Source organism: Pieris brassicae, chromosome 9, assembly GCF_905147105.1.
Source record: "Pieris brassicae chromosome 9, ilPieBrab1.1, whole genome shotgun sequence".
In the NCBI taxonomy this organism is placed as follows: Eukaryota; Metazoa; Arthropoda; class Insecta; order Lepidoptera; family Pieridae; genus Pieris; species Pieris brassicae.
Window position 1 is genome coordinate 3931418 of NC_059673.1, and position 24112 is coordinate 3955529.

At 33.8% G+C, this 24112-nt stretch overlaps 3 protein-coding genes across 4 annotated transcripts in view; 1 reads left to right on the forward strand and 2 right to left on the reverse strand.

Annotated features, from left to right (window-relative positions):
• LOC123714059 (oxysterol-binding protein-related protein 1) overlaps positions 1-17927 on the reverse strand; it is a 39497-nt gene extending 21570 nt beyond the window's left edge. The window contains exons 1-14 of one of the 2 annotated variants that reach the window (XM_045668134.1): positions 17808-17927; positions 17402-17557; positions 16537-16697; positions 16036-16233; positions 14381-14525; positions 13294-13439; positions 11931-12140; positions 8640-8760; positions 8255-8391; positions 6155-6265; positions 5847-5951; positions 4540-4609; positions 4091-4210; positions 2832-3015 (exon numbers count right to left, since the gene is read on the reverse strand). In XM_045668134.1, coding sequence (XP_045524090.1) covers positions 2832-3015; positions 4091-4210; positions 4540-4609; positions 5847-5951; positions 6155-6265; positions 8255-8391; positions 8640-8760; positions 11931-12140; positions 13294-13439; positions 14381-14525; positions 16036-16233; positions 16537-16697; positions 17402-17534 — 1841 coding nt within the window. In that variant the 5' untranslated portion in view covers positions 17535-17557; positions 17808-17927. The remainder of the gene's footprint in view (positions 1-2831; positions 3016-4090; positions 4211-4539; positions 4610-5846; positions 5952-6154; positions 6266-8254; positions 8392-8639; positions 8761-11930; positions 12141-13293; positions 13440-14380; positions 14526-16035; positions 16234-16536; positions 16698-17401; positions 17558-17807) is intronic. The other variant, XM_045668135.1, reaches the window with a different exon arrangement.
• A 363-nt stretch (positions 17928-18290) lies between these two features.
• LOC123714531 (zinc finger protein 133-like) lies at positions 18291-20201 on the forward strand. The gene is made up of 2 exons (XM_045668804.1): positions 18291-19362; positions 19575-20201. The coding sequence occupies exons 1-2, from the start codon at positions 18356-18358 to the stop codon at positions 19834-19836; spliced, it is 1269 nt and encodes a 422-aa protein (XP_045524760.1). The 5' UTR covers positions 18291-18355; the 3' UTR covers positions 19837-20201.
• On the reverse strand, positions 19955-24089 carry LOC123714532 (17-beta-hydroxysteroid dehydrogenase 13-like). Its single transcript, XM_045668805.1, has 6 exons — positions 23808-24089; positions 23074-23211; positions 21813-22004; positions 21428-21557; positions 20860-21036; positions 19955-20229 (listed from the first exon to the last, which is right to left on the reverse strand). The coding sequence occupies exons 1-6, from the start codon at positions 24039-24041 to the stop codon at positions 20084-20086; spliced, it is 1017 nt and encodes a 338-aa protein (XP_045524761.1). The 5' UTR covers positions 24042-24089; the 3' UTR covers positions 19955-20083.
• Between the last annotated feature and the right edge of the window lie 23 nt (positions 24090-24112).

A 24112-nucleotide genomic window follows, 5' to 3' on the forward strand; every position in this document is an offset into this window, starting at 1 on the left:
TTGTATTCTTTCTAAGACTACTAGAGACTTAGTTTGATATGAATTAAGGATACACTTTGGATTTTTGTAAGTGTAGAATTCCCGCGAAACACTATATGACAGACAAATGATGGCGCATATTTTTTAAGCGCAATGTGCACGTCAAGAGCGTATCTAAGCCAATCACATGCGACGCGATTTGTCATTTCGTGTGTGATTGTGATTAATCAAACACTATAAATTGCGTCATTGTATTGCCTTTCGTTATATTTATCTTGTTAATATTTCTCCTGGATGGTTGTGTGATTACTGGATTTGAGTATTATTATATTATATTTTAATATCAATGTCTATGATACTAAATATATAGAGCAAAAATGTCAGTGAGACGAATAACATAAAAATATCAAATAAAAATCAAACATATATTTGTACTGGTCTTTGTGTTTGGTTACAGATAAAAATTAAATCTCTGAATCATGAATGACTGAAGTACATTTTAACATTATATTAATCTGTGAAAATTAAAGTAGGTTACGATGACCGTGACAGTCAAAGAAAGACTGATACAATATTACTTTAAATTGTTCTCCATTACAAAATAAACCTTAATACAAAGTTTTAAAGATGTTATTACAATTGAATTAAAGTAACACCGAAACAATCACGAAAATATATATCAACACATAAATATCACAGTATTTTTGGACATTCACAATATCAAAATTAAATACTAATAAATCCATAAAAAAAATATCCGATAAATTCCAATAGTCAACTGTCAAATGCTTAAATAAATGCAAATAACACTACCATATATTGTGCTAGTCTGTGCCAACAAACCGTGATTATGATACACCGCCACACCGTCGTTAGTGTCTACTAATTTCTCCTCTGAAATTCTTTGTTCTACAATTGGACTTAGTAAACGGAATAGCATTATTAAGTATGAAGAGGTCCAAATCTAACGATGTTTTGCCTTCCGAATGTTTATAAAAACTCACACTTCTACACGAGAAAAATCTTTATATGGCTACCCCGAACTACTACTTCCCTGGATTTGATCCGTGCAATCAACTGAGCAATTTGATCAAGACCACAGACCCTTATGTTATAAAGATTCACCCCGTTAGGGTTTCTCATGGCACCCATTTTAATTCGTTGTCTGCCTATTTAGGGCTTTTTTATAATCGGATCGTATCTTCACCGATTCCACAGTTCTAGGGAACTCGCAAAAAAGATGCCTAGTCCGTGGAAGAACTTCAGTCAACAAAATAGTAAGAATCACAAATTATTGCTATATATGATGCTAATTATTGCACGAGATACAGTTTGTTTTTTTTTTAAATTACTATCAACTTACGGACATCAGATCTATACCGCACCTTAGTTTAAAAACTATATCTCTAAAGTTGCCTTATATCACATTTTATAGTCACTAAAATGAGCAATATTTTGTTAGGTCAATCATTGAAACATAAAACTCATACAAAATAACCAAAGGTCGGGTAAACCAATATTTTTTTCTTAAAGCGACCATTTTGAGCTGAAACAAAAGAAAAATAAAATATAAAACAAAACATAAAGGGTTAATTTAAAAAAAATATAAAGTTATTAAAAAATAAGAAAATTACGTCTGTAATTATGATCGAAAGAACGAACATATACATATAGTACAAATGGGATATTTGACATAATTTTAAATATTTTCTATATTATATATTATTATCTGTAGATATTGGTGTCTTCTATGAAACTGTACATCACTTTGCTCTCTTGTCAAATTGACATCTTATAACCTAAGATGTGAAAAGGCTATCGTATTTTATTAATATTATTAATTATTTATAAATTTCATATAGAACGCTAACTCTTTTGAATATATTCTATAGCCTTTGCCCTTACTTACTTACTTAACTTACTACTTACTTACCTTAATATCACTGATGATATTATTTTAATCAGACCTGTAGTTTAGCCTATTCAAACAACAAACCATTCACCATAATATTAGTGACTATAGAACGAAACTTAAAATTCAAATTAAAAAGTGCAAAATCCCGCCAAAACTCTGAGCAATATGGCGTCGCACCAGTCCTTATAACATTTATGTAAGCAAACGTCAAGATTATTACGTGTCAATTATCATTTTTAAAATACACATTGTACTTTGATTAAAAACCGTCGCCGACTAAATTAAACTATACAGTATTAAGGACGAGGCGATGACATATAATTAATTTTTTTACTTATCTGTGACTGACGTATGAAAATATTTTAACTAGCCGCCATTAGAGAGATTTATTTCGCCTTAATATATTTTTACTTAACACACCTTATTAGTAGCTACATAAAAATATTTAGAATATTGCTATGCTACCCCATAGACTTCGCTTTTCCGGAATAAAAACCTAATTTCAAAACAAAACTAAACTTTGCATTCTTTTTCCAATGTTTCTTTCCGTAAAAACTTTTCTCAGATATCATGGAATTAATAAAAATACTTGATCCAGCAATATTTTGCGCTTTGCAACACATTTTGCGATTCTGATTCATATAGATTGTTTTTTTTTAAATAAATGATTATTATTAAGTCTATACTTTGGACTCTGCTGATGTTAAGTGATACCGCCGCCACTCTCAATGCCAGAAGGCTCATGAGAGCTTTGCTGGAAATACTTCAACTTTACTGTTCATACTGTCAAATAACCTATTGTATTCCATTGGTTAAGTAATAAGTAAAGATAATGAATATGCATTGAAATGAAATGCAAATACTTTAAAACTTATTACTATATTTTATTAATACTTGATGAAACTTTAGTCATGCTAAAAACCTGTCGAATACCTACCTTGGTACATTATTCTTTCTGTATGTCCGTGCGTTTCGGTAGACATGTCCGTCCTGCGATACTAGAGTCCCACGGGAGCTGCAAGGGCTGATCGCTGTGTGTATGGACTGAGGAGACCCGGATGCGAATGACCCAGACAAACGACAATCGATCTCTTGATTATCATTCGTTGGTGTCACATCACCTGTTTATCCACATTTAACATTTATTACATTTGAGTAGTGTGAATAATTAAAAATTCGGTTTGAATTTTAAATAGATACAAAAAGTTATAATGAAACCGGATAGACTTTTTTAAGTGAAACTTCTTTATCGGCGTTGGGAAAAAATTATCGTCACATTTTTCGGTTACGCGTCACATTTTTCCGTTACGCGCCATCTTTTACTTGTCTGTACCACGGTTGATTTAAAGAGATTCAATGCCATTAATAACAAAAATATATAATAACGATAACAATGATAATAATAATTCTATAACAAGTAATGAAATTCTGTAATAATCTTAGTAGTAATAAGGTAAAATGAAATAATTGTATTATTTGTATTCATGATCTGTCTATGATAATAAAATCCTTTTGTTAAACTTTATCTAATTTAACACTGTTTAACTAATTTCTGTAAAGATGCATATAATAGATCATATTTCGAAAAATAAGGTCATAAAGAAATTTCACTTCTTATGTGTGTACACGCACCCATGCGCACGCACACACGTGTTTTTTACTAGCATTAATATTAATACCCGCGAGTGCCCTTCCGGTCTTTTAACAATTGGTATGCTCTTTTTTTGAGGAACCCCCGAGGAAGTCGAATTGGTTCGGAAATACTTCAGTGGACGGCTGGTTCCACATAGTGGTGTTATGCGACAAAATGATAACAATGTATATCTTGTTTTCCATTTTACATTCATTATACAGAGTAAATTTTTCAAAACTTAATTCGACAGATTGTACCGTACGTACATGGCCCGGGTAGCTGATAATAGATCTCTTGATCATTAGTTACATCACCATTTTAGTGACATTTTACGTTTATAACATTTGTGTACAGTGTAGATTTTTAAAAACTTTCGAAAGTTCGAATCTACGACACGAAAACATGTATTCGATTTAGACATGTTACTTGTGTAAAAAGTTTTAAAATGCCAATAAATTGTAAAATCGTTTTTCTGTTCTAAAAATAAAATAAAGCCATTGAGTACTTAATATAATAATTAGTATTATAGAATATTACTAAGTAATAGATAGATATATAATTACCATTATCACTGCCTACTGGCGTTCGTCTTGTTAAGTCGGGACTGCTTCCCCAAGGACTAACAGCGCCGAGGGGACTCGACAAACCCGCTGTCACTAATGTGTCGTCATCTTCTTCAGAGTCTGTATTAAAAAACAACAAGAACAGAATATAAAATATCTACCTGTACTAAATGATTCACAGATATAAACGTACAAAGAACTAAAGTAGGGCCAATATATGGCACAATGAATATACATAAATAAACTAACTGTTGTGGTCTCTGGCAGAATAACCGCTGAGCCAGGGTCAGTGACAACCACAACACACATACATATTTAAAATATAAGATACACTCCTTAAAAAAATATTTTTGTGATGCCTTAATAAATTTTATGTTTATGAATAAATAAAAAATTAATATGTTTTCCAACAACTGATTTTTATATATTTTTTTTTAATATATACTTACCGTCATAAACATCGAAGAAATTGTCCCTCGATTCGTTCGGCGTTCTTGGAGATTTCTTTTTTCTCTTGCTCTATAACAAAGTCAAATTTCACATGCAACACTTTAGGTTTCATAATCGTTTACTTTTTACCCTTACTGAACTTACAACTGACGCTGCGTTTATGGGAAAGAGTTGTTCAAGGACCTCGAAATAATGGTTGCTCAAAGTTGGACGCAAGAAGCATAAGACATTGCGAAATATACTCCCCAGGGGCCCATAAGGGGTTGTACAATCATGGTCCAAAGACTGACAACTTGGTATCATGTAGTTAAGTTTTGTTTAAATTAATATTTTAAGGCTGTTGGTATTTTCTATCTAGAAATGAATTTAAAAAAAAGACAATATAGTAAATACTATAGATACAGGCGACCGTCACCTGTAAACCTTGTAAAAAGATATACCTAAACCTAATGAAACATTCTAAAAACCTCAATAAATTCCGTGCAGTAGTTTTTTAATTTATCATGAACAGATGCGGCGATTGGCTTGTTTTTACTTAATATAAAAACAATACTGCTAACTTTTTATATGTCTCTAACTCTTAAACTTTTCCCTAGAACTCAATCATATACAGTGTATACTCTATATAACTGTGCATTATATGTGTGTTATTATGTTTATTTATATATTATATTTTTAGAAGAAAAACGTATAGATAATCCATAACTCCTACTTTCTAGTCATGGTCAACAACAGTCTACACGTGAAAGCAATCCCAAATTGTAAACAAAAGAACGAATTTCTTAGAAAGTTCGTATGCATGATGCCGATAGTTGAGTATATTGCGGACGAGGATAATAAAGGGACAAAAGGACGTACACAGCTGCGCAGTTTTACTAATTCTAGCATCTTAAAATACTTTACATACTTTATTACTCAGTTGCTGTCGTTATTGGGAGTGAGTGTTATGCTATGCAGATTGTAGACTGTATCATTGTATGAAAGACAAGCTAAGCCAAGCTAAGCCAATTGAGTTCGACGCTTTAGGCTTTAGCAACTTAAAAAGTACTTTGTTACACAGTTGCCGTTATTGATAGTGGTTGTAATGCTATGTAGGGTGTATCGTTGTAAGGAATACAAGCTAAACTAACCAAATTCAATAGATTTCGATGCGTTAGGGATTTCGTCGTTAAATAGGCGGAAGTTACATGGACTTCGTAAGAAAAGATTTCGTTCGACTGCCCAAGACGCCATTATAATTTTAGAAGTGTCCTAAAGTGTCTTCGACTGTACACGGTCGGGTTACGTATTTCACGACTGTACTTACAGAAATACTCACTCTAGTAAGTTCTTCAGCGACGGACATTTCAAGAGCGTGGTGTGTTCTCGCGAGCGCTGCTAAAGCTTCCTCCAAAACCCGATTGCGTTCCAGCTAGAATCGAAAAAATGGTTCAAAGTACCACTTTTAAAATACCATTTTAAAAATAGTACATTGGCATCAATTTGAAGGAAAATTATCTTTCCTCTGGCGACACAGTTCTCCAGGTATACTGCCTTAATAATTACCAATAAAACGCCCGTAAATGTATGTTTGGAGGACGTTTTCTATAAATATCTTAAGTAAGAAACACCTACCTCTTTAGCCAAGGCAGAGGCGTCGCGGTCCCGCGTTTGCGCAACTAAAGCGATGCAATGACGTAATGCTTGTAATGCTGCTTGACCAGATCCATACACGTGTTGGAAACGCTGAATAATTAAAAATGTTAATTCAAAAGTGAACTAAAAATTTATCTTCAATATTTCCGCTTAAGTTCAAAGAGTTGATATAAAAGAGAGAATCATGTTTATAGAATATGTGTATTTAAAAAAAAAACAAAATATATATTTTCATATCGTTAATATAAGAAAACACGACGACATTTGTTTTGAAATAAAGCTCAAATACGGCGATCGTGATAACTATAAAGTCAAAGTAAAAAAAAAACATTTATTCATATAGGTAACACAATGTACACTTCTGAACGTCAAAACAAAAATACATTATAAGCTTCTAATTTTACATTTACTACCCGAATTTGTCTCAAAACAAGGGCGTAGAACGGAAGAGATGAACTGGCAATAAACTCTCCGCCACTCTTTTAGTCGCCAAGTATTTTTTGTTTTACACAACGTTTATAAGGTGCTGCAACCATTACTCCACATTCCACATGACATCTTAAGTAATAAATAATAATAAAATAAATTGAAAACAAACATACGTCTCAGATTGTCAAAGATCCTCTATCAGCAGGTGGCATGGTGAAATAGGAGCACGCACTTACATTCTCGTGTAAATATTAATCGCTTCGAATCTGCGGCAGACATCTATAACTCTTCTGTGCGTGTTTGTACGTCATCTACGCTGGACCGATTTTGATGCATTTTGTGTGTTTAGGTGGACTCGAGAAATATTTAGGTTAACAATTAGAGAGGTCAACCTCAGGTCCACTAGTAGATAACTAATAATAAATAATCTGTAATGAACATTACCCAGTTGAAAGAAAACAATTTTTTAACCGGATTAAAGCTGTTTGTATTATTGAAACTTATAAATATTTTACATAATTTTAAATTTTCCGACGTTTCGCGTGCTTTACAGCGTGCGTGGTCTGACTGAAGACAAAAGGTGTTGAATGTCAAAAGTATCACAGCTGTAGAGAAAGTTGTGTTATCTGTTTTTATTTCCCCGGGGTTGGTATCGACTAAAAGATAAGATAATAAGTTTATAATAATAAAAATAGCTTTGTTAAATTGTTTTCTTTCAATGTGTAAAAGCTATGTTAACCAAAGAATCTACATTACCCAGTTCTCAAATCCAATCGAACCAGAAGGCCTGACAATGTCTACGTCACTCTTCTTTCAACAAAAAGGAGAACAGTTACGTACACACTAATTAAAGTCGTCAAAAAAGGATCTTGAAAATTAAGACCGAAAATTCTATAAAATACATTTTTGTAATTCTCAATATTGCGAAATACATGAGGGAAGTCAAGTTCAACGAGACAAGGCTGTACATTTTGACGAGTTAGATTTTATTACTTTTATAGTCGCGACGGTTTCCTAACGCACTCTCTTCAACATTTACAATACATTCATTTCACAGCGATTAGCATTCAATCATTTCGCATTTATTGCGTGGTTATACATAGTAAAAAATAAAATCCTCTATTATTTAAAGCATCCCCACTGGCCCAGGATTCCTGTTAGGGAAATCATCAGATCAAAGGTCGTCGTTTCGTGGCAATTAGCATTTAATTGTTTTGCATGAATTAAGTGGTTAATATATAGTAAACATAATATCCCCTATTATTCAAAAAGCTCCTGAAATACAGTTCTCAGTACATTCTGAGCTGGGAACCCTGACAAAGTTATTTATTACTTAAAAGGGGAACTTTTCTAAAGGGGAAATCTTACACATTGTAATGCATATATACTTAAAATGAATAAACAAATTTTTATTTATGTATACAGAGCCTTGGATACGTGTTTGGTATGAAACCTTTTTTTATACATCAAATAAAATTATTATTATTAAATAAATTAAACTCTGAAACTGGTAAATATATATCATTAAAAAATTAATTCACATTTTATGTAGGTTACGTACGTACATGTTTTACTGTTTTGTAATGCAATATAGAAATAAATAAATAATTTGAATCGATAGTTAAATGAGTTAAACAAAACTTAACTTACCATATACGCAGAGTGCTGTAAGGAATTCCCCTGCCTGGTCTTGTCTAAAGCTCGAAGGATCGCTTCGCACTCATTCATTTGATTCTCCATCAACGCCATATGATTGTTTGCGGCTGTTAATGAGTCTTGCATAGAACCTGGAACATGAATATTTTTGTACAGAACTGGACAGACGTTTGGCAACAATCAGCGTGCTTATAGGCGAGCGTTGTTTGAAAGGGGATAACGGAGTAGGTTATCATAGACAAATATAAATCAAAAGTTGTCATAGACAAATCAAAGGTCAAGACTTAAAGGTTGACGCTACAATTTTAATTCTATTTCTATTATAGCGACGTAATTTATTTCCTAAATAAAACATATAATAAATAAGTAAAATCTTTACCCAGTGGTTTACATTCGTCCTCCAAATCTTCAGTCGCTTCTTTTGCTGCATCAGGTGCCGCTCCCGCCCACAAATAATGTCCAGAATACGCGATATGTTCTTTTAGAGCTGTGATCCATGACTGAAATTAACAATTGTCACTATAGCGTGTCCTCTTACACCCAGTGGGACATGGCCAGACGGTTTCATTACTTATACATAGGGTTTCGATACTACAAGTAATAAAAATAATAATTTTATAAACTTATTTCGCGTTTATCCTATTATTAACAAAAAATATCAAACGTGATCTTTGGCTTATTAGTTCAACAAAATTTTTACAGCAATGAACAACAAGCGCAAAAGTATCAACATTATGGCTTCGCCTAAAATAATGATAAACAAATATTTGGTCAAGTTCCGAATTGTATGGAACAGAACATTTTTTAATTGGTCAAACTTCGGTTCCTACCAAGCCGCGAAAACTAAACCATAAAAATGTTCCAATAAATGTGAGAAAAAATACAATTAATACGGAATTAAAATTTATTAGTTACTATCTGAGCCGGAAAAGGATGTTTTGCCATCTAAATAATTTCTAGAGAATTTATAATTTATAGTGCAAAAAAAACCTAACTGATCATAGAAGAGTAAAAATTTAAGGTTGTATGTATTTTTTTTTATTTAATGCTACATAATACAATTTTGAGGTGGATACCCCTTATCACTTAGGGGTTTGAAAGATTGTGATTATACAAAGTCGACGGCGTGTGTGAGGCACAGAAGCCTGATCACCTACATGCCTTATCAATTTACAAATGAAACGGATACAGAAATTTGAGGCCCAGACCTAAAAAAGTTGTAGCGCCATTGTTAATTATTAATTTATTTATATGTCGCAGCCAAATAACTTAAAGAGCCGTTACTTAACGGCTTATTAAGCTAGTTGCCTGGCTATATATGTAAATACTTAGTATAATTTCTCAATTTATATTCCCCTACAAAAAGACACAATAGATCAAAAATAATTGTAATTACTTCGTTCTAATAATATTAGAGCAAAAATATATATTTTTGTCTTATTCAAAACTGATAAATAAAAAATTAGCTGGCCCAAAGTGGAGCCAAAAAGCACAAAACTGAAACAAATTCTTCAAGTTCGAAAACAAAATCTTTGGAGACATTTAGCCAATATAGTGTTATTGCGGAACACAGCGTAATTTTAGAAGTAAGCAAAGAATTTATTAAGTACATTTAATAGGAATGATACAACCTATTATAGTTAGGATATGAAAATAATATTAGGTCCTTACATATGAAATTGGCGTTTTGTCGTACTGGCCACTTTGACCTCAAATACCTCCTCTTTGGTTAGGAATTTCAAATTCAAATTTGTACAGCTATTTACTCATGTATTTGTGCTTCGATGACCGTCATTCATTTGTTTTTTTCTTCTGTTTTTTTCTTTTTGCGTCACTCATTTTAAAAAATGGAAAACTTAAAGTATCGCATTATTTACGAGTACGAGTTCCGCCGTGGCACTAGTGCTGCGGAAATGACTCGAAGGGTGAATGATGTGTTGGGTCATGTTGCAAAAGAAAACACAGTTCGTTTTTGGTTCTAATGTTTTAGTTTTGGAAATTTCGACCTGCAGAACAAGCCCCGTGGACGGCCTGAGACCCAAGTTGATAATGAAGTATTGAAGGCTATTGTGGAAGCGGATCTATCGCAAACCACGTCCGAGTTTAGCTGCTGTCTGAAGTGTTAGTGATAAAACTGTTTTAATTCACTTGAAGCAAATTGGAAAGATTAAAAAGCTTGAAAGGTGGGTACCTCACGAATTGACTGAAGCAAACCGGCAAACGCGCGTCGACTGCTGCGTTACATTACTGAACCGGCACAATAATGAAGGTATTTTAAACCAAATTAATTTTACCTGTGATGAAAAATGGATTCTTTACGATAATCGGAAGCGCTCAGCGCAATGGTTGGATCCTGGCCAGCCAGCCAAATCCTGCCCCAAGCGAAAATTAACCCTAAAAAAGTTACTTGTAAGCGTTTGGTGGACTAGTGCCGGTATTGTTCATTGCAGTTTTCTCAAATCTGGCCAGACTATTACGGCTGATGTCTATTGTCAGCAATTGCAAACCATGATGGAAAAGCTAGCGGGTAAACAACCTAGGCTGGTCCATCGCTTCACGCCACTGCTACTTCACGACAACGCTAGACCACACACTGCACAACGGTATCAATGACTTTTTTTTTTTTTTTTTTATAAAATAGGGGGCAAACGGGCAGGAGGCTCACCTGATGTTAAGTGATACCGCCGCCCATGGACACTCTCAATGCCAGAGGGCTCGCGAGTGCGTTGCCGGCCTTTTAAGAATTTGTACGCTCTTTTCTTGAAGGACCCTAAGTCGAATTGGTTCGGAAATACTTCAGTGGGCAGCTGGTTCCACATAGCGGTGGTGCGCGGCAAAAATTGCCTTGAGAAACGCTCAGTCGTGGAACGTCGGACGTCGAGGTGATACGGGTGGAATTTTGTATTTTGCCTCGACGTCCGATGCTGAAACTCAGCTGCAGGTATTAATCCGAACAACTCCTCTGAACACTCTCCATGGTAAATGCGGTAGAAGATGCAGAGTGACCCCACATCTCTACGCAACGCCAAAGGATCGAGCCGCTCGGAGAGGGATTGGTCATCGACGATTCGAACCGCTCTTCGTTGGATACGGTCAAGTGGAAGGAGCTGGTACTGGGGAGCCCCCGCCCAGAGGTGAGAACAGTATTCCATGTGGGGCCGTATTTGCGCTTTATAGAGTTGCAAGCGGTGGCCCGGAGTGAAGTACCGTCTCGCCTTGCTGAGCACACCAAGCTTTTTGGAGGCTAATTTAGCCTTTCCCTCCAAATGACCGCGAAACTGAACGTCGTTCGATATGTCAACGCCAAGTATTCCGATGCTGGCTGTGGCTTCAAGAAGAGTGTTTTCGAAAAGAGGAGTAGCGACAAAGGGTATTTTTTTCGCGGAAAACGCGCAAACTTGTGTCTTCTTGGGGTTAAATTGGACTAGGTTTAGTCTACCCCAGTCCGAGATCCTACCTATGAGATGGCAAAAGTGCATAGAAAACAATGGTTCATTCTTTGATTAATGAAATATATTATATTTAAAAATATTTGACCTTTTGTTCCTCCCATACAAAATGCCAATTTCATATGTAAAGACCTAATATAATAATGTGCATAGCATCAAGCATTTTTTTAATTTCTAGTATTGCCATACAGTTTATAAAAAAACTACAATTATATACCAACCTGCCTACAAACAGCAACATTATCTCCAGGTGGAACAGCCAATCTGTGAGTCTCACCATCGCTAAAGCTAATTACAATGAGTGCGGGTTCGGTGTCCGGCGAATTTAATTTAGCAGCGTCCATGTACTTCTTGTCCCGCCAACGGGAACCGTCGCGAGCCGCCTCTGCACGGTTCCCATAGTATAGTAACACTCCACGTTGAAGTACCCCCTAAAGATAAGTGAGTATTGGCTTATATAGACGCGCTAGAACCCTACGACGTTAGAACCCCAGTTCGCAATCTTAATACATATAAATCTCCTGTCACGATGTTTGTCCGCGATGGACTCCTTAAGTTAAGTTGTTTACTTAACCGATTTTAAATTAAATTGGCACACCGTGAGCAGTCTGATCCAACTTAAGAGATAGGATAGCTTAGATCTTTAATTATAGTCGCAATTTTATTTTATTGCAAATTATTTGTCTATAATTATTTTACAGTCACAATTATCTGTTAACTCCAAAACATTCTAACAGATGTCGACACTTTTTGACTGGATTGAGTAAGTAATCAATAGATGGCACTGCTATGGTAAACCGACAAACGTGTCATATAAGCTACAATTCAATATCATGATTACCACGTGTTATTGAGGCTAAAGTATAAATTAAATTTATTTTGTATTAAACATTTGGTGTTAGCATAGCCAACCAAGTGTTACCTAGACCGAAGTGTAAATCAAATTCAAATTATAGTGACGATAATACAGTGAAATTAGTGTTTCGTGTCACGGTATTAAGGCTTATTATATAATTGCTTGAACTCTGGAAAGGATTTTATAGAGAGAAACATTGAACGGCAAAAGCCTCTATGAAGTAGCAAAAATGTTCCATATCTTGGTATGTAGCTAATAGGTAGGCTAATAAAAAAAACATATTAAGGAAAATTTTCGTTGAGGCAGCTAGTTTATGGATCAGAAAACGCCTTAAAAAAGATTTATTAGGTCTAGGATGAACATATTTAATAATCATACAGACTATAATTCTTACATGTTTTAGGTATTTCAAACAAGTATCGTTGTATTCTAAAAGAATCACAAAACCTTGGCAATGTACGTATAAACCTTCCTCACTATAATATCCTGGTGACAAATGGCATGAAATTCTGTGCACTTTCCGAGTTAACAGCGAAAAGACAGACACCGAGGAAGACTATGTTTTATAACGTAAATTAATAAATAAAGCTGTTTATAAATTTGACGAATATTTAAGTGATCCTAATCCTTGAGATTGATGTTTTCCACTTCAAACAATTTGTATTACTCAAAACTTAGCGATTAAAAAGAGTACCTGATGATAATATAAAGCTACATTAAAATCTTACCCAAACGGGCCTCCATCCAAGAAACCTGGACCTTTTAAGTAATGGTCCTTCAAAACGGGCAGCTGTACGTTGTAACCTTTGGACCGGTCGAACGCTAAGTACTTCCCGAATATCATTGTCTTTAGCTAAATCTATGGCTAGCTGCCCTGTGAAAAAACAATGCACTTGTTAATTTGATATAGACACATAGTATCTAATTTCACTCACAATACTTCTAGAAATAAATGTTTAAAAACTTATAAGGCCAGCAACATAGTGTATCCATGAGCGGCGGTATCACAACCTAGTAGAGCCTCTTGCTCATCTGTCCTATTAAAAAAGTACGTGCGTAGAAAGTACACATGTCAGAAGTGAAACTTCTTTGTAAATTAAGTATTATTAAGGTTAAAGCCCCAATCATGTACCAGTATATGACCACTCCATGTATCTGTATATTTTTACACACTGTATTATATAAATAAATAAAAAAATCTGCGTTTACTGCACAAGACGTCATGCGACAGAATTGCTATCTAAAGTTCTATGTAACTACTAAACGAATACATCAACAAATAGCATTATTTTTTCTCAATCTCCCTTACTCCCTCTCTCTCAACATTTCTCACTATCTCTCTCCCACTTCTCGCTTCATGCCACTGTGCGTGATGCGGTGTTCGCTCTATCTCACTCTCTCGATCTTTCTCACTTGCTTGCTCCCTACTCTTGCTCCATGGCTATTTGCTTCATGCTGCGTTCGCCCTTTCTCACTCTCTCTATCCGTTTCAATCGCTCTCTCCCTTTACTTCGCACAAACACTGAGACGCGTAAACTTCGTAAAATTTTACCCTCATGCGCCTAAAGAAGTTTCACTTCAAAATTCAATTTCCACCACTCTGAGAATTTTTTCCTCGTTCCGTTTTAATATCATTGGTTACCATACAACATATTATACAACGTATAACATATTACGTCCAATCATAGTCAAACGCGGTTTTGTCGTCGTTATATATTTTTACCCTTTTGAGCGTTTTCAATAGGCTCCCGAGAGATATAGAGAATAACTACAATGCTCAGTTAAATTATAATACCATTAAATAAAAACAGTTACCACTATTGTTTCTGAGCGTTGTATCAATGCCATTTTGTAGTAGAAGCACAGCCACCCTTGCGTGACCTCGGTAAGCCACACAGTGGAGACATGAGTTGCCTTGGGCGTCGACACAGTTTATACTTGGAGGATTTGAACTTGTCAACTGTAATTAATTTATACTATTAAAATCTATACAAATATTATAAGGAGAAAAGATTTGATTGCTTGTTTGCAACTAGATAAGCTTGAAAACAACTAGACCAATTTAAAAATATATTTCGTCATTAGAATCAGTGTAGGATTCCTGATAAACATTCGCTATAAAATATCAGTATGAAAATTTTTATATTGTAACCCAAGGTGAGATAAAAATACTGCTAAAACTTGCAACCCTAGTACAGTTGCCTTTCCTAATATTATGAACATAGAAGTTTCGAAGCTTTTATTGTTTATTTACATTAACGCATAAAAAAATACGTATCGTTAAAATAGCAATTCATGTAAACCCTGTATAAATATATAAGTCTTTTTCGAAGGATATATTAACTGACAAACATAATATTGGCATATAAAAGCGTGATATATAGCAACTTTTTTCGTAAGTAGTCACAGACTAGATAGCACTTCAGACATTAAAAGGATATTTCGCTTAGGTACTGAAAGGTTGTTTTTATCAATAACCAATACATATAATTTATAAGAAATTAGAATAGAACGAGTATATAAGGTGTCCTAATAAATGATTATATAATATGATTTTTTTCCATACTATTTATTAACATTTTATTTGTCAGTCATATCTCTTTTCTAGATATAGATACTACTTAGAATCTAGATAACACAAAGCAATTATCATAAAAATTAAATAGAATAATAATCAATATCATATTTCAATAGATATATCCTATCTTGTGGTTTCCGAGTTATTGTACATTGAAAATCTAAAAATATATGAGCAATGCTCAGAGGTTTCACTGGCGTAGATACCGATGTCGTGGAAATTGTACAAAGTCGGAATATAGATAGATTTTTGCTATAATAAAATTTAATGTTTACTTAGTATTCTTAGTTTTTAATTACTTCCTTTCAGATTTATTAGATTCATAATCTAATTAATATACTGATTTTATTTTTAACGAATATAATCTTTCCTATTATTAGAGAAAAGATTTATTAGTAGAACCTCACGTGTCTTAAAACTTCCCTATACACGACATTGTAGTTTGTTTTGTGGTAGCAAAATAATTTCATGCTTTGGAGTTCCGACTCGGTTATTATGTGTAACTGATAGAAACTAAAAGATTACACTAAAAAATTTTACATTTTTAAACCATTTTTTTTTTAAATTAGTTTGGTTTCTGGATAACATTTTTTTTTGCATCCGCTGCCCTGTTACTGATTCATGTTTTGAAGGGCTTAGTTATAGTGTCTCAGTACACACAATTTTATATTGTTATGTCATATGATATATGACTGTAAGTAAATAAGTGGTTTTGGTCTAAATAAATAAGTTATACAATATTCTGGTGGACACAAAATCTGTCAGCAGTAAATGACTTCATGATATAAAATAAATAAACACTTTTGCTCCCTAAGATAAAACTTTCAGGCCAAAGAATGCCATTGGAGTGACAGAATTCTTTTTTATTTTATCATCAAAATCATACACTTACCAATTCTTGGACATCATTGTGACGTCCGTCTTTAGCAGCATTCAAAAGCTTTCGTTCTTTCTCGAGACGCATTGCTCTGTCTGCTGCTTCAAGGAGTCTTTGGACATCTTGAGACTTTGATACATCACATGGTGTTTTACCTTCTCCGTTCATCACAGTCACATCTGCATTTTGATTTAAAAGAATTATCACTAAATCCTGAAAACAAATAATTTTATTAAAGTGCATAAAGTTATCATGCACTAGCTTGGGCATCAGGCAGAGACATCGCTGTACATCTGATGATGGTAAATTTTATTATATTTGCTCTTGGCAGTTTTGAAGCATAAACTACTACATAATCAACTACATGCAGACGAATATTTATATTAAATTCTAATATTTTTAATAGTTCTGGTAAGTTACTGTGAATCTAAATTTATATATCTTTTATAAAAAATCCAATCACAATGCTTACAATTAAGATCAATGTATATAATTTTTTAATTTATATAGGCCAACCTCATTTCCAATAAAAGCGGCCTTATGTAAGGCTGTGTCACCATCTTCATTAACTTCATCAACATTAACTCCAGCCTCAAGTAGTGCTAAAACTACTTGTTTGTGGCCAAAATATGTAGCTAGGTGGAGTGGTGTCCATCCAAGATTACCCCTAAGTTTTCCTATAAAAATTATGATAATGTTGTAAACATCAACTAGTCACCTTTTTACAATTTGACAGGAAAACTTAACATAGTGCTTTAGCTGACCTCATTTAAATAAAAAATGGGGCACACTCTAAGTATAAAAAAATTACAAATTACAACAATGAATTCATTTATTTTTTCATTAATTTATGTATCTCTAATATGAAATATATGACCATTGAGATATAATTATTATGGTATATGGTTGGTAGACTCTGTTTCTGTATGTAGACACTCCTGTCCTGTCCAAGTCCTGGCAAACATAGCCAGCTCCTTCCAGAAGCACAGAAGTCACCAGAGCACTATGTAGGCTTCACAGAGCAACCATATGTTAATACACATTAGGTAAATTAAACAACTTCATTTCCAATTTAACCATATGTTTTAAGAATATGCTCTATTAACCTAGATAAATATTCAAATAAACTGGTTTCAAAATGAGTGTGTCAATTTGTCTTATTGAATAGAATAGAATTATAAGAATCTATATATATATATATTGATATAAATTAAATGGTACAATGATATAAAAATACTCAATATATATATTGATATAAATTAAATGGTACAATGATATAAAAATACTGTAAATAATAAGGAACACAAAAAGCAGAGGTTTAAGGAAGACAAAAGCAAGCTAAAATTGAGAATAAAAGAAAATTTAATGTAAAATTACGAACCTTTACAATTTAAGTCTACAGTCAGTTTTTCAGCTTTTTTTGCTTCTATTATAGCTTTTACCATAGCCATTTCTCCATGGCGAGCTGAATATAACAACGATTCTTCTGCCTCTTGATTACCATTTCCAGTCATTTTAGCGACGTAATTTGTACACACTGTCAGTATAATATTTTAATCATTTTCACATTTATTCATTCAGAGTTTAAAGTATTTTGTTTTAGCACTTATTATAATAATTTACTTTGAAAGTAATTATATTTAAATATATAAATAACAACTAAATTTTCACCCATGTAAATCTATATCAGCAAAATTTACGTATTCCAGTAAACGTTAATTAATATGTTTTAAAAAAATATTTGTAAGTTTTGATAAAAGTTATAATAGTAGATATGTACTATATACCTAACTAATAACTTTAGTACTCGTTTGTTCGTCTAGTTTTATGAAGTGGATTTCTTTTACTTCGACTCAGTTAGCATTTCCATATTCTTGGTTTCGAATCAAATCGCAGATGAAAACAACACAATCTTATGATTCATGTCAAAAACAAATAACAGTGACAATAAACAAATCTCTACAGGGTACAGACTACGAAAATGATTAAAAATACAAAATAGGTCGTTTTGCGTTACTGAATAAATAAAAATAATAGAAGTCTTTCTAACATGCTAGGCACATTTATTGCGCATCATCAGAAACCTAAAAGTATATAATTTTCAGATATTGGTCGCCAACTCAATAATAATTACATAACCATTTTGATATCTGTTGTTCGCTGTAGTCTGTATTAATCTTAATCTGTGATATTGTTTAAAATAAAAATAAAGGGATTATAAATAACAGAAAAGATAATACATTTTTTGCATGGCTGATGCACAAACCGTGCAGGCCAAGAAAGGGGAAAAAAAGATAATAAAAAGTAAAAACATAATATTAAAGAATATACACATATGAAAAGTGAAATGGAATCTAATTATGAGAACTATTGTCGAATTTGTTTAGACGTAGAATCAAAACATATTTGCATTTTCAGAGATTCGACCATTCAAATGCATATAAAATCATGCCTCGCTGTTAATATTCATGAAAACGACAATCTTCCAAAGAGTATTTGTGAATCCTGTGTTTGTCAATTAAGTAATTTTTACCATTTTCAATTAAATGCACAATGCTCTCAAGATTGGTTGGAGACATCGATACAAGAGAAGCGAAAATATTCAGAACAAAAAACATACATTCATCCATTACCCGACTCTGAATATAATTCAGATTCTCTTCTAGAATTTTTAAACAATACCGCAAATATTGAAGATTATTTGAATAACTTGGGTAAAGAGGACATACCAACTATTGTTAACATCTTAGACAGAACAGAAGATGACAAAGTTAAAATACCTCCAAATCAAAAGAAAAAAGCAATTAAAATGGACATCGACGTATTAGACTCAGATAAAGAAATAGTAAAGGAGTTGTTAATGAAAGAATCAAAACCAAAAAATACTGATCTTCATTCATGTTTTGCCTGTAAGGAAACTTCAGATAGCATTCAAACGCTGTCTAGACATTTAAGTGTTTGTGAAAGTGCAAGTCGAACTTGTGTTCTCTGTAAACAGTTATTTGATTCCAAACAAAAAATGTTACAGCATCTTCTAACACACAATATAACTGAGCCCTTAACATGCACATGTGGAAAACGGTTTGAAAATAAAGAAAAGCTTAATTATCATACAAAAAACTGTAATGTGGATCATATTGCATCAATGGGGTTCATGTACAGATGTAAGCAATGTAAGGAAACATTTACAGAGAGGTTTCAACTATTTAAACATGCTAAAAAGCATATTTTACGAGGGGAGCAGCAGATGTGTGACATATGTGGGCATATATTTACAGGAAATGAGGCATTAGAAAAACATAGGAAGCAGGACCATAATAAATTGAATAATTGTAAATATAGGTGAGAATTCCTATATTATTATAGATAAATGTCTTAAATTGACCCTAACTTTAAATGTTGCCACTCTCATTTTATAACATGAAAAAAGATATAATGAGGTGAACAAACTTGGTTATAATATTCTACCTATCAGATATTTGATGGTTGATTCTTTAGAATCACTCTGTAGTGCTGGTATTAAGTACTCTCTTATGATTGTAAATATTTTACAGGTGCAAACAGTGCAGTTTCTCATCAGTCAATCGCAAGGAAATGTATCTTCATGTGCAAAAACACACTATTGGAACGAATTTAAAACATTTATGTGAAACATGTGGAAAATGTTTCTCTTCCAAATTAACACTCCAAAGACATTCTTTGCAACATAACTCTACAATCTTAAGTGAAATAAAAGAAAAATGTGAGTCTATGGTTATATGTGAAAAGTGTGGGAAGACAATAAATACAGACATAAATAAACATAAATGCATGTAAATGGATTAATATATGTTTTTCAGTGTATGCCTGGAATCACGATGGTTAAGGTTCACACTATTTGTATACAGATTTTTTAATAGACCTATTTTGTTGTTATTATTTTCATTAAACAATGCTGTATTAAAATATTTTATTAAAAACCAACATGTCTAAAACATCTAATTAACTTCATAATAAACAATGTCAAAGATTTATAAAACTAAATAATTTTGACAATATACAAAATAACAATACTAAATTATTCTTAACAAAAACAAAACCAGCCTCTATGAGGGTAATTAAAGAAATCTGTTAAAATAATCCTTATTCTGTAGGGCATAAGGTTGTTGAGATCAATAAATGTTTTCATTGCGGTTGGTATGCTGATGCATTTTTTATTTTTTCTAATGCCTGAAAACAGAAAAAGAACATGTTACATTAAAGCGGAAACCAAAGATATTGTTAATGTGTTAGGCATAGGCTGTCCACAAAAGCATTTCAGCAGCAGAGAGATTTCAAGCTGTCCTCCACTCAGACATATGGAGTTTTAGAATTAATGCCTGATTTGGTGTTTATATTGAAATTTGTATGCAGATCAAGTCAAGTCGGTGATTTTAAATTTTTGTTGGTGAAACTAAGTTTATGTTGTAGCCCTATCCTGTGCTTCTTTTAAGAAAAAAGAATCTCGACAATTCGTATGATATAATTTTGCACTTTAAAGTTGGTGCAAGAAATCAGGCGAAGTCGCGGACATTGGGTCATTTGCGGTGAACTATTAATCAACCTTTGGTGATATATATACCAGATTACACCAGTATTGTCTTTGGTTAACATAGCTTTTACACATTGAAAGAAACACAAGAAAGAACATTTTTTAAACGGTCACGGTGACCACGCACGCTGTAAAGCACGCGAAACGTCGGAAAAAAATAAATGTTATATTATGTGTAAATAATTATAAGTTTATAATAATACAAATAGCTTTAATCCATTTAAAAAATTGTTTTCTTTCAGATTACATCATTTATAAAATAATACTACCTTCAATGATAATTCTTGCAGCTTCCTTCGCACTTATCTCTGAATACCACCAGCGAAACCGGTGAGAAGGTGGTGGATATAAGCCAGTAGAGATCGTAGCAAGGTACACCGATGTAGTGTGTATATTCTTTGTCCATGAGTCCAGACGTAATTCCTCAGTTATTGACTCCATTAGACCTTAGCTCAAAGAGATTTTAAGATCTTACAATAAAGGAATCAAATCTATTTTTATGGCATAATGAATGCTTAAATAGAGCAGTGTTGGCCTAGTGCCTTCAGCGTGTGACTCTCATCCCTGAGATCGTAGGTTCGATCCCCGGCTGGCTTTCTATGTGCGCATTTAACATTCGCTCAAACGGTGAAGGAAAACATCGTGAGAAAACCGGCTTGCCTTAGACTCAAAAAGTCGACGGCGTGCATAGGGCTCAGGCTACTTGCATATTAGATTAATAAAGATCATGAAACAGATACCGAAATCTGAGAATCGACTATTTGTCTAATGAAAAGATATCACCAATTACCGTAGGACTTTAGGAACCTAAGTTTTCCGAAAGATTTAACTATTTACCTCTCAGTCCATATTTGGCCGCACTATAGGGTATCATGTCTGGACAGGGTAATAAACCCGCGCTAGAATTGATGGCCACAATATGCCCTTGCCTGCGTTCAATCATACCAGGAAGAAAAGCTTCTATGACCTGTCAATTATTTGTTTATTAACCTTAAGTTCTTGTTCATTCACCCATAAATCGGGATTAATTCATGGATGGATCGAACAAGTAGCTTATAGAATTTATTTACCTACTTCGTCTGATTGCGAAAGGGAAGTTGTGTTATACTAAAAAAACTCATCAAAAGCATGAAGCACGAGACCGCCTTTGTTACACGCCTTCACGCTGAAAAAACTACCCAATGGAATAAAATTTTACTCAATCACTTGGATTAGGACTTACCCAGAAATGTGCTAGCAAATTGATCTCAATTAATTTTGCAATACTTCCCGCTTTCAGGTGTGTCAGCGGTCCGCAACTTACTGCCCCAGCGTTACTGACAATCATCGACACGTCGGCGATTTGTCTCCGTATACTGGCTGCGAGGGATGATACTTGTTCTCGAACTGTTACATCAACTGTAAAGCCATAGCTCTGTAAAAAAAAGTATCAAACATGATAAACCAAATAATAGTTTCTATAAAGCCAGAACCTGATTAGCCAAATAGCAAGAGTAGCAAATGCTACGGGCCCCGCGAATTTGGGGGGCCCTAATCGTAATAAAAGAATATTACATAGGAGCGTAATATCTTGCTTCACCTCCACTTAAAAAGCTAAATTCGATTTCGTCACGTTAAATCGTAAAAATAAGTAGGTATATTTATTTTAGGTAATTATAATCGATATATTTAGACGAACATCTATACCACATCTACTTTTCAAGTGGCCAGATATTTTAGTTTTTTTTATAAGAACGTCTTTATAATCTCACTTTGTTGGCTATAGAGCATGATTTACTTAAATAAGTCTATAATAAGTAAGTGTTACTATCTCTAAATTTGTCCAACCAGATCCAGATCCAGAAAAATGTATGCGTAACGGTTTTGTTTTATTCAATATCCTAAACTTGAGAACCTAAACCAAACCAAGGGCTCCTTGATAGAATTTCCTATAGGCCCCGCGCTGGCTTAATCCGGTACTGTATAAAGCATGTAAACGTACGATACAAATCTCAAATTGCCTTGAGTACGTTTAAATTTTAAGATTTCTCTAACATCAGTTCCTGTCCTGTCCATGGTAGTTCATTCCTTGGTAGTCCATTAAGGAAAGTCAATGATTCTTTCAAGTCGATAGACAGGCGTCTTCGAATAATTGAGACATTTAAAAAAGGTTACTTATGATCTGAAGACATTTATATCTTCTACCGTATTTACCAAGTAAGTAATACCTGCAGCTGAGTTTCAGTATCGGACGTCGAGGCAGAATACGAAATACCACCCTATCACCTCGGTGTCCGTCGTTCCACAACTGAGCGTTTAATTTTTTCCCACGCACCACCACTATGTTGATTCAGCTATTTATTGATGTACTTAAGCCCTTTAAGAGCGTACCAATTCTTAAGACCGGCAACGCAGTTGCGAGCCTTCTGGTACTGCGGTATCACCTATGAGCCTCTTACCCGTTTGCCTCTTTATTTATTAAAAGTCAATTTTCCTGCGCTTACATCTCCATCCTTCTTCCTAATTTCGTCAACGACCGCCTTGTTGCGCCTCGCGTCTTTGTCCCAACAGATCACTGTTGCCCCAAGATCTGCGAACTGCAGTGCCAACTCGCGTCCCAATCCTTGACCAGCTCCGGTTATCTGAACATCGAAATTAATAGAATATAGTAGATAAATGGTAAAGGTACATTTAAAAACAGTATTCATTCGGTTAAGATTTCATATAATGTAATAGATGTAAAACGAGTTCTACTCGTATACAATCCGTAGCGTAGTTTGTATTCTTGTCATATTTTTTTACAGTAAGGTCACAATAAAGTTTATTCGTTATTACAACAAACACACAACACATTGAGAATTTTTGAAGTGAAACTTCTTTATCGGCGTTGTAGAAAAAATGACCGTCACATTTTGCGGTTACGCGTCACATTATTCCGTTACGAGGCAGCTTTTACTAGTACCACGGTTGATTTGAAGAGATTCGAAGCCATTAATAACAAAAATATATAATAACGATAACGATGATAGTAATAATTATATCACAATTTTTTGAAATTCTGTAATAATCTTAGTAGTTATAAAGTAAAATGAGTAGTGGTGGTGCGCGGCAACAACTGCCTTAAGATACACTCAGTTGTGTAACGACAGACGTCGTGGTGATGAGAATGATAATTTGGTTAATCTTCCTAAAACGCATTTATCTAAGAAGACGTATCTTTTTTATTCGAAAACCTCACCAATACAGTTTCTCCATTCATATTCTTCAATGTGGGTGGAATTATTACCCTCACAGCTGCAACGACGCAACATGAGAACAGCTTGGCTACCAACACCATTGAGTCTAACACGCTCAAAGGAATAGCGGCCACCCAACCACTCCCCCACCACGGCAGTATCCATACTTCTTGGAACCCTCGAAACTTTCTCGCCACGTGCCCTATAAAACGTACAAATATATTTCTGCTACGCATAAGATTGAGTAAAAAGATAAAATTGTGCAAATTGCGTTGTGTCAAGTATGACAATATTTTTTTGCCTATCA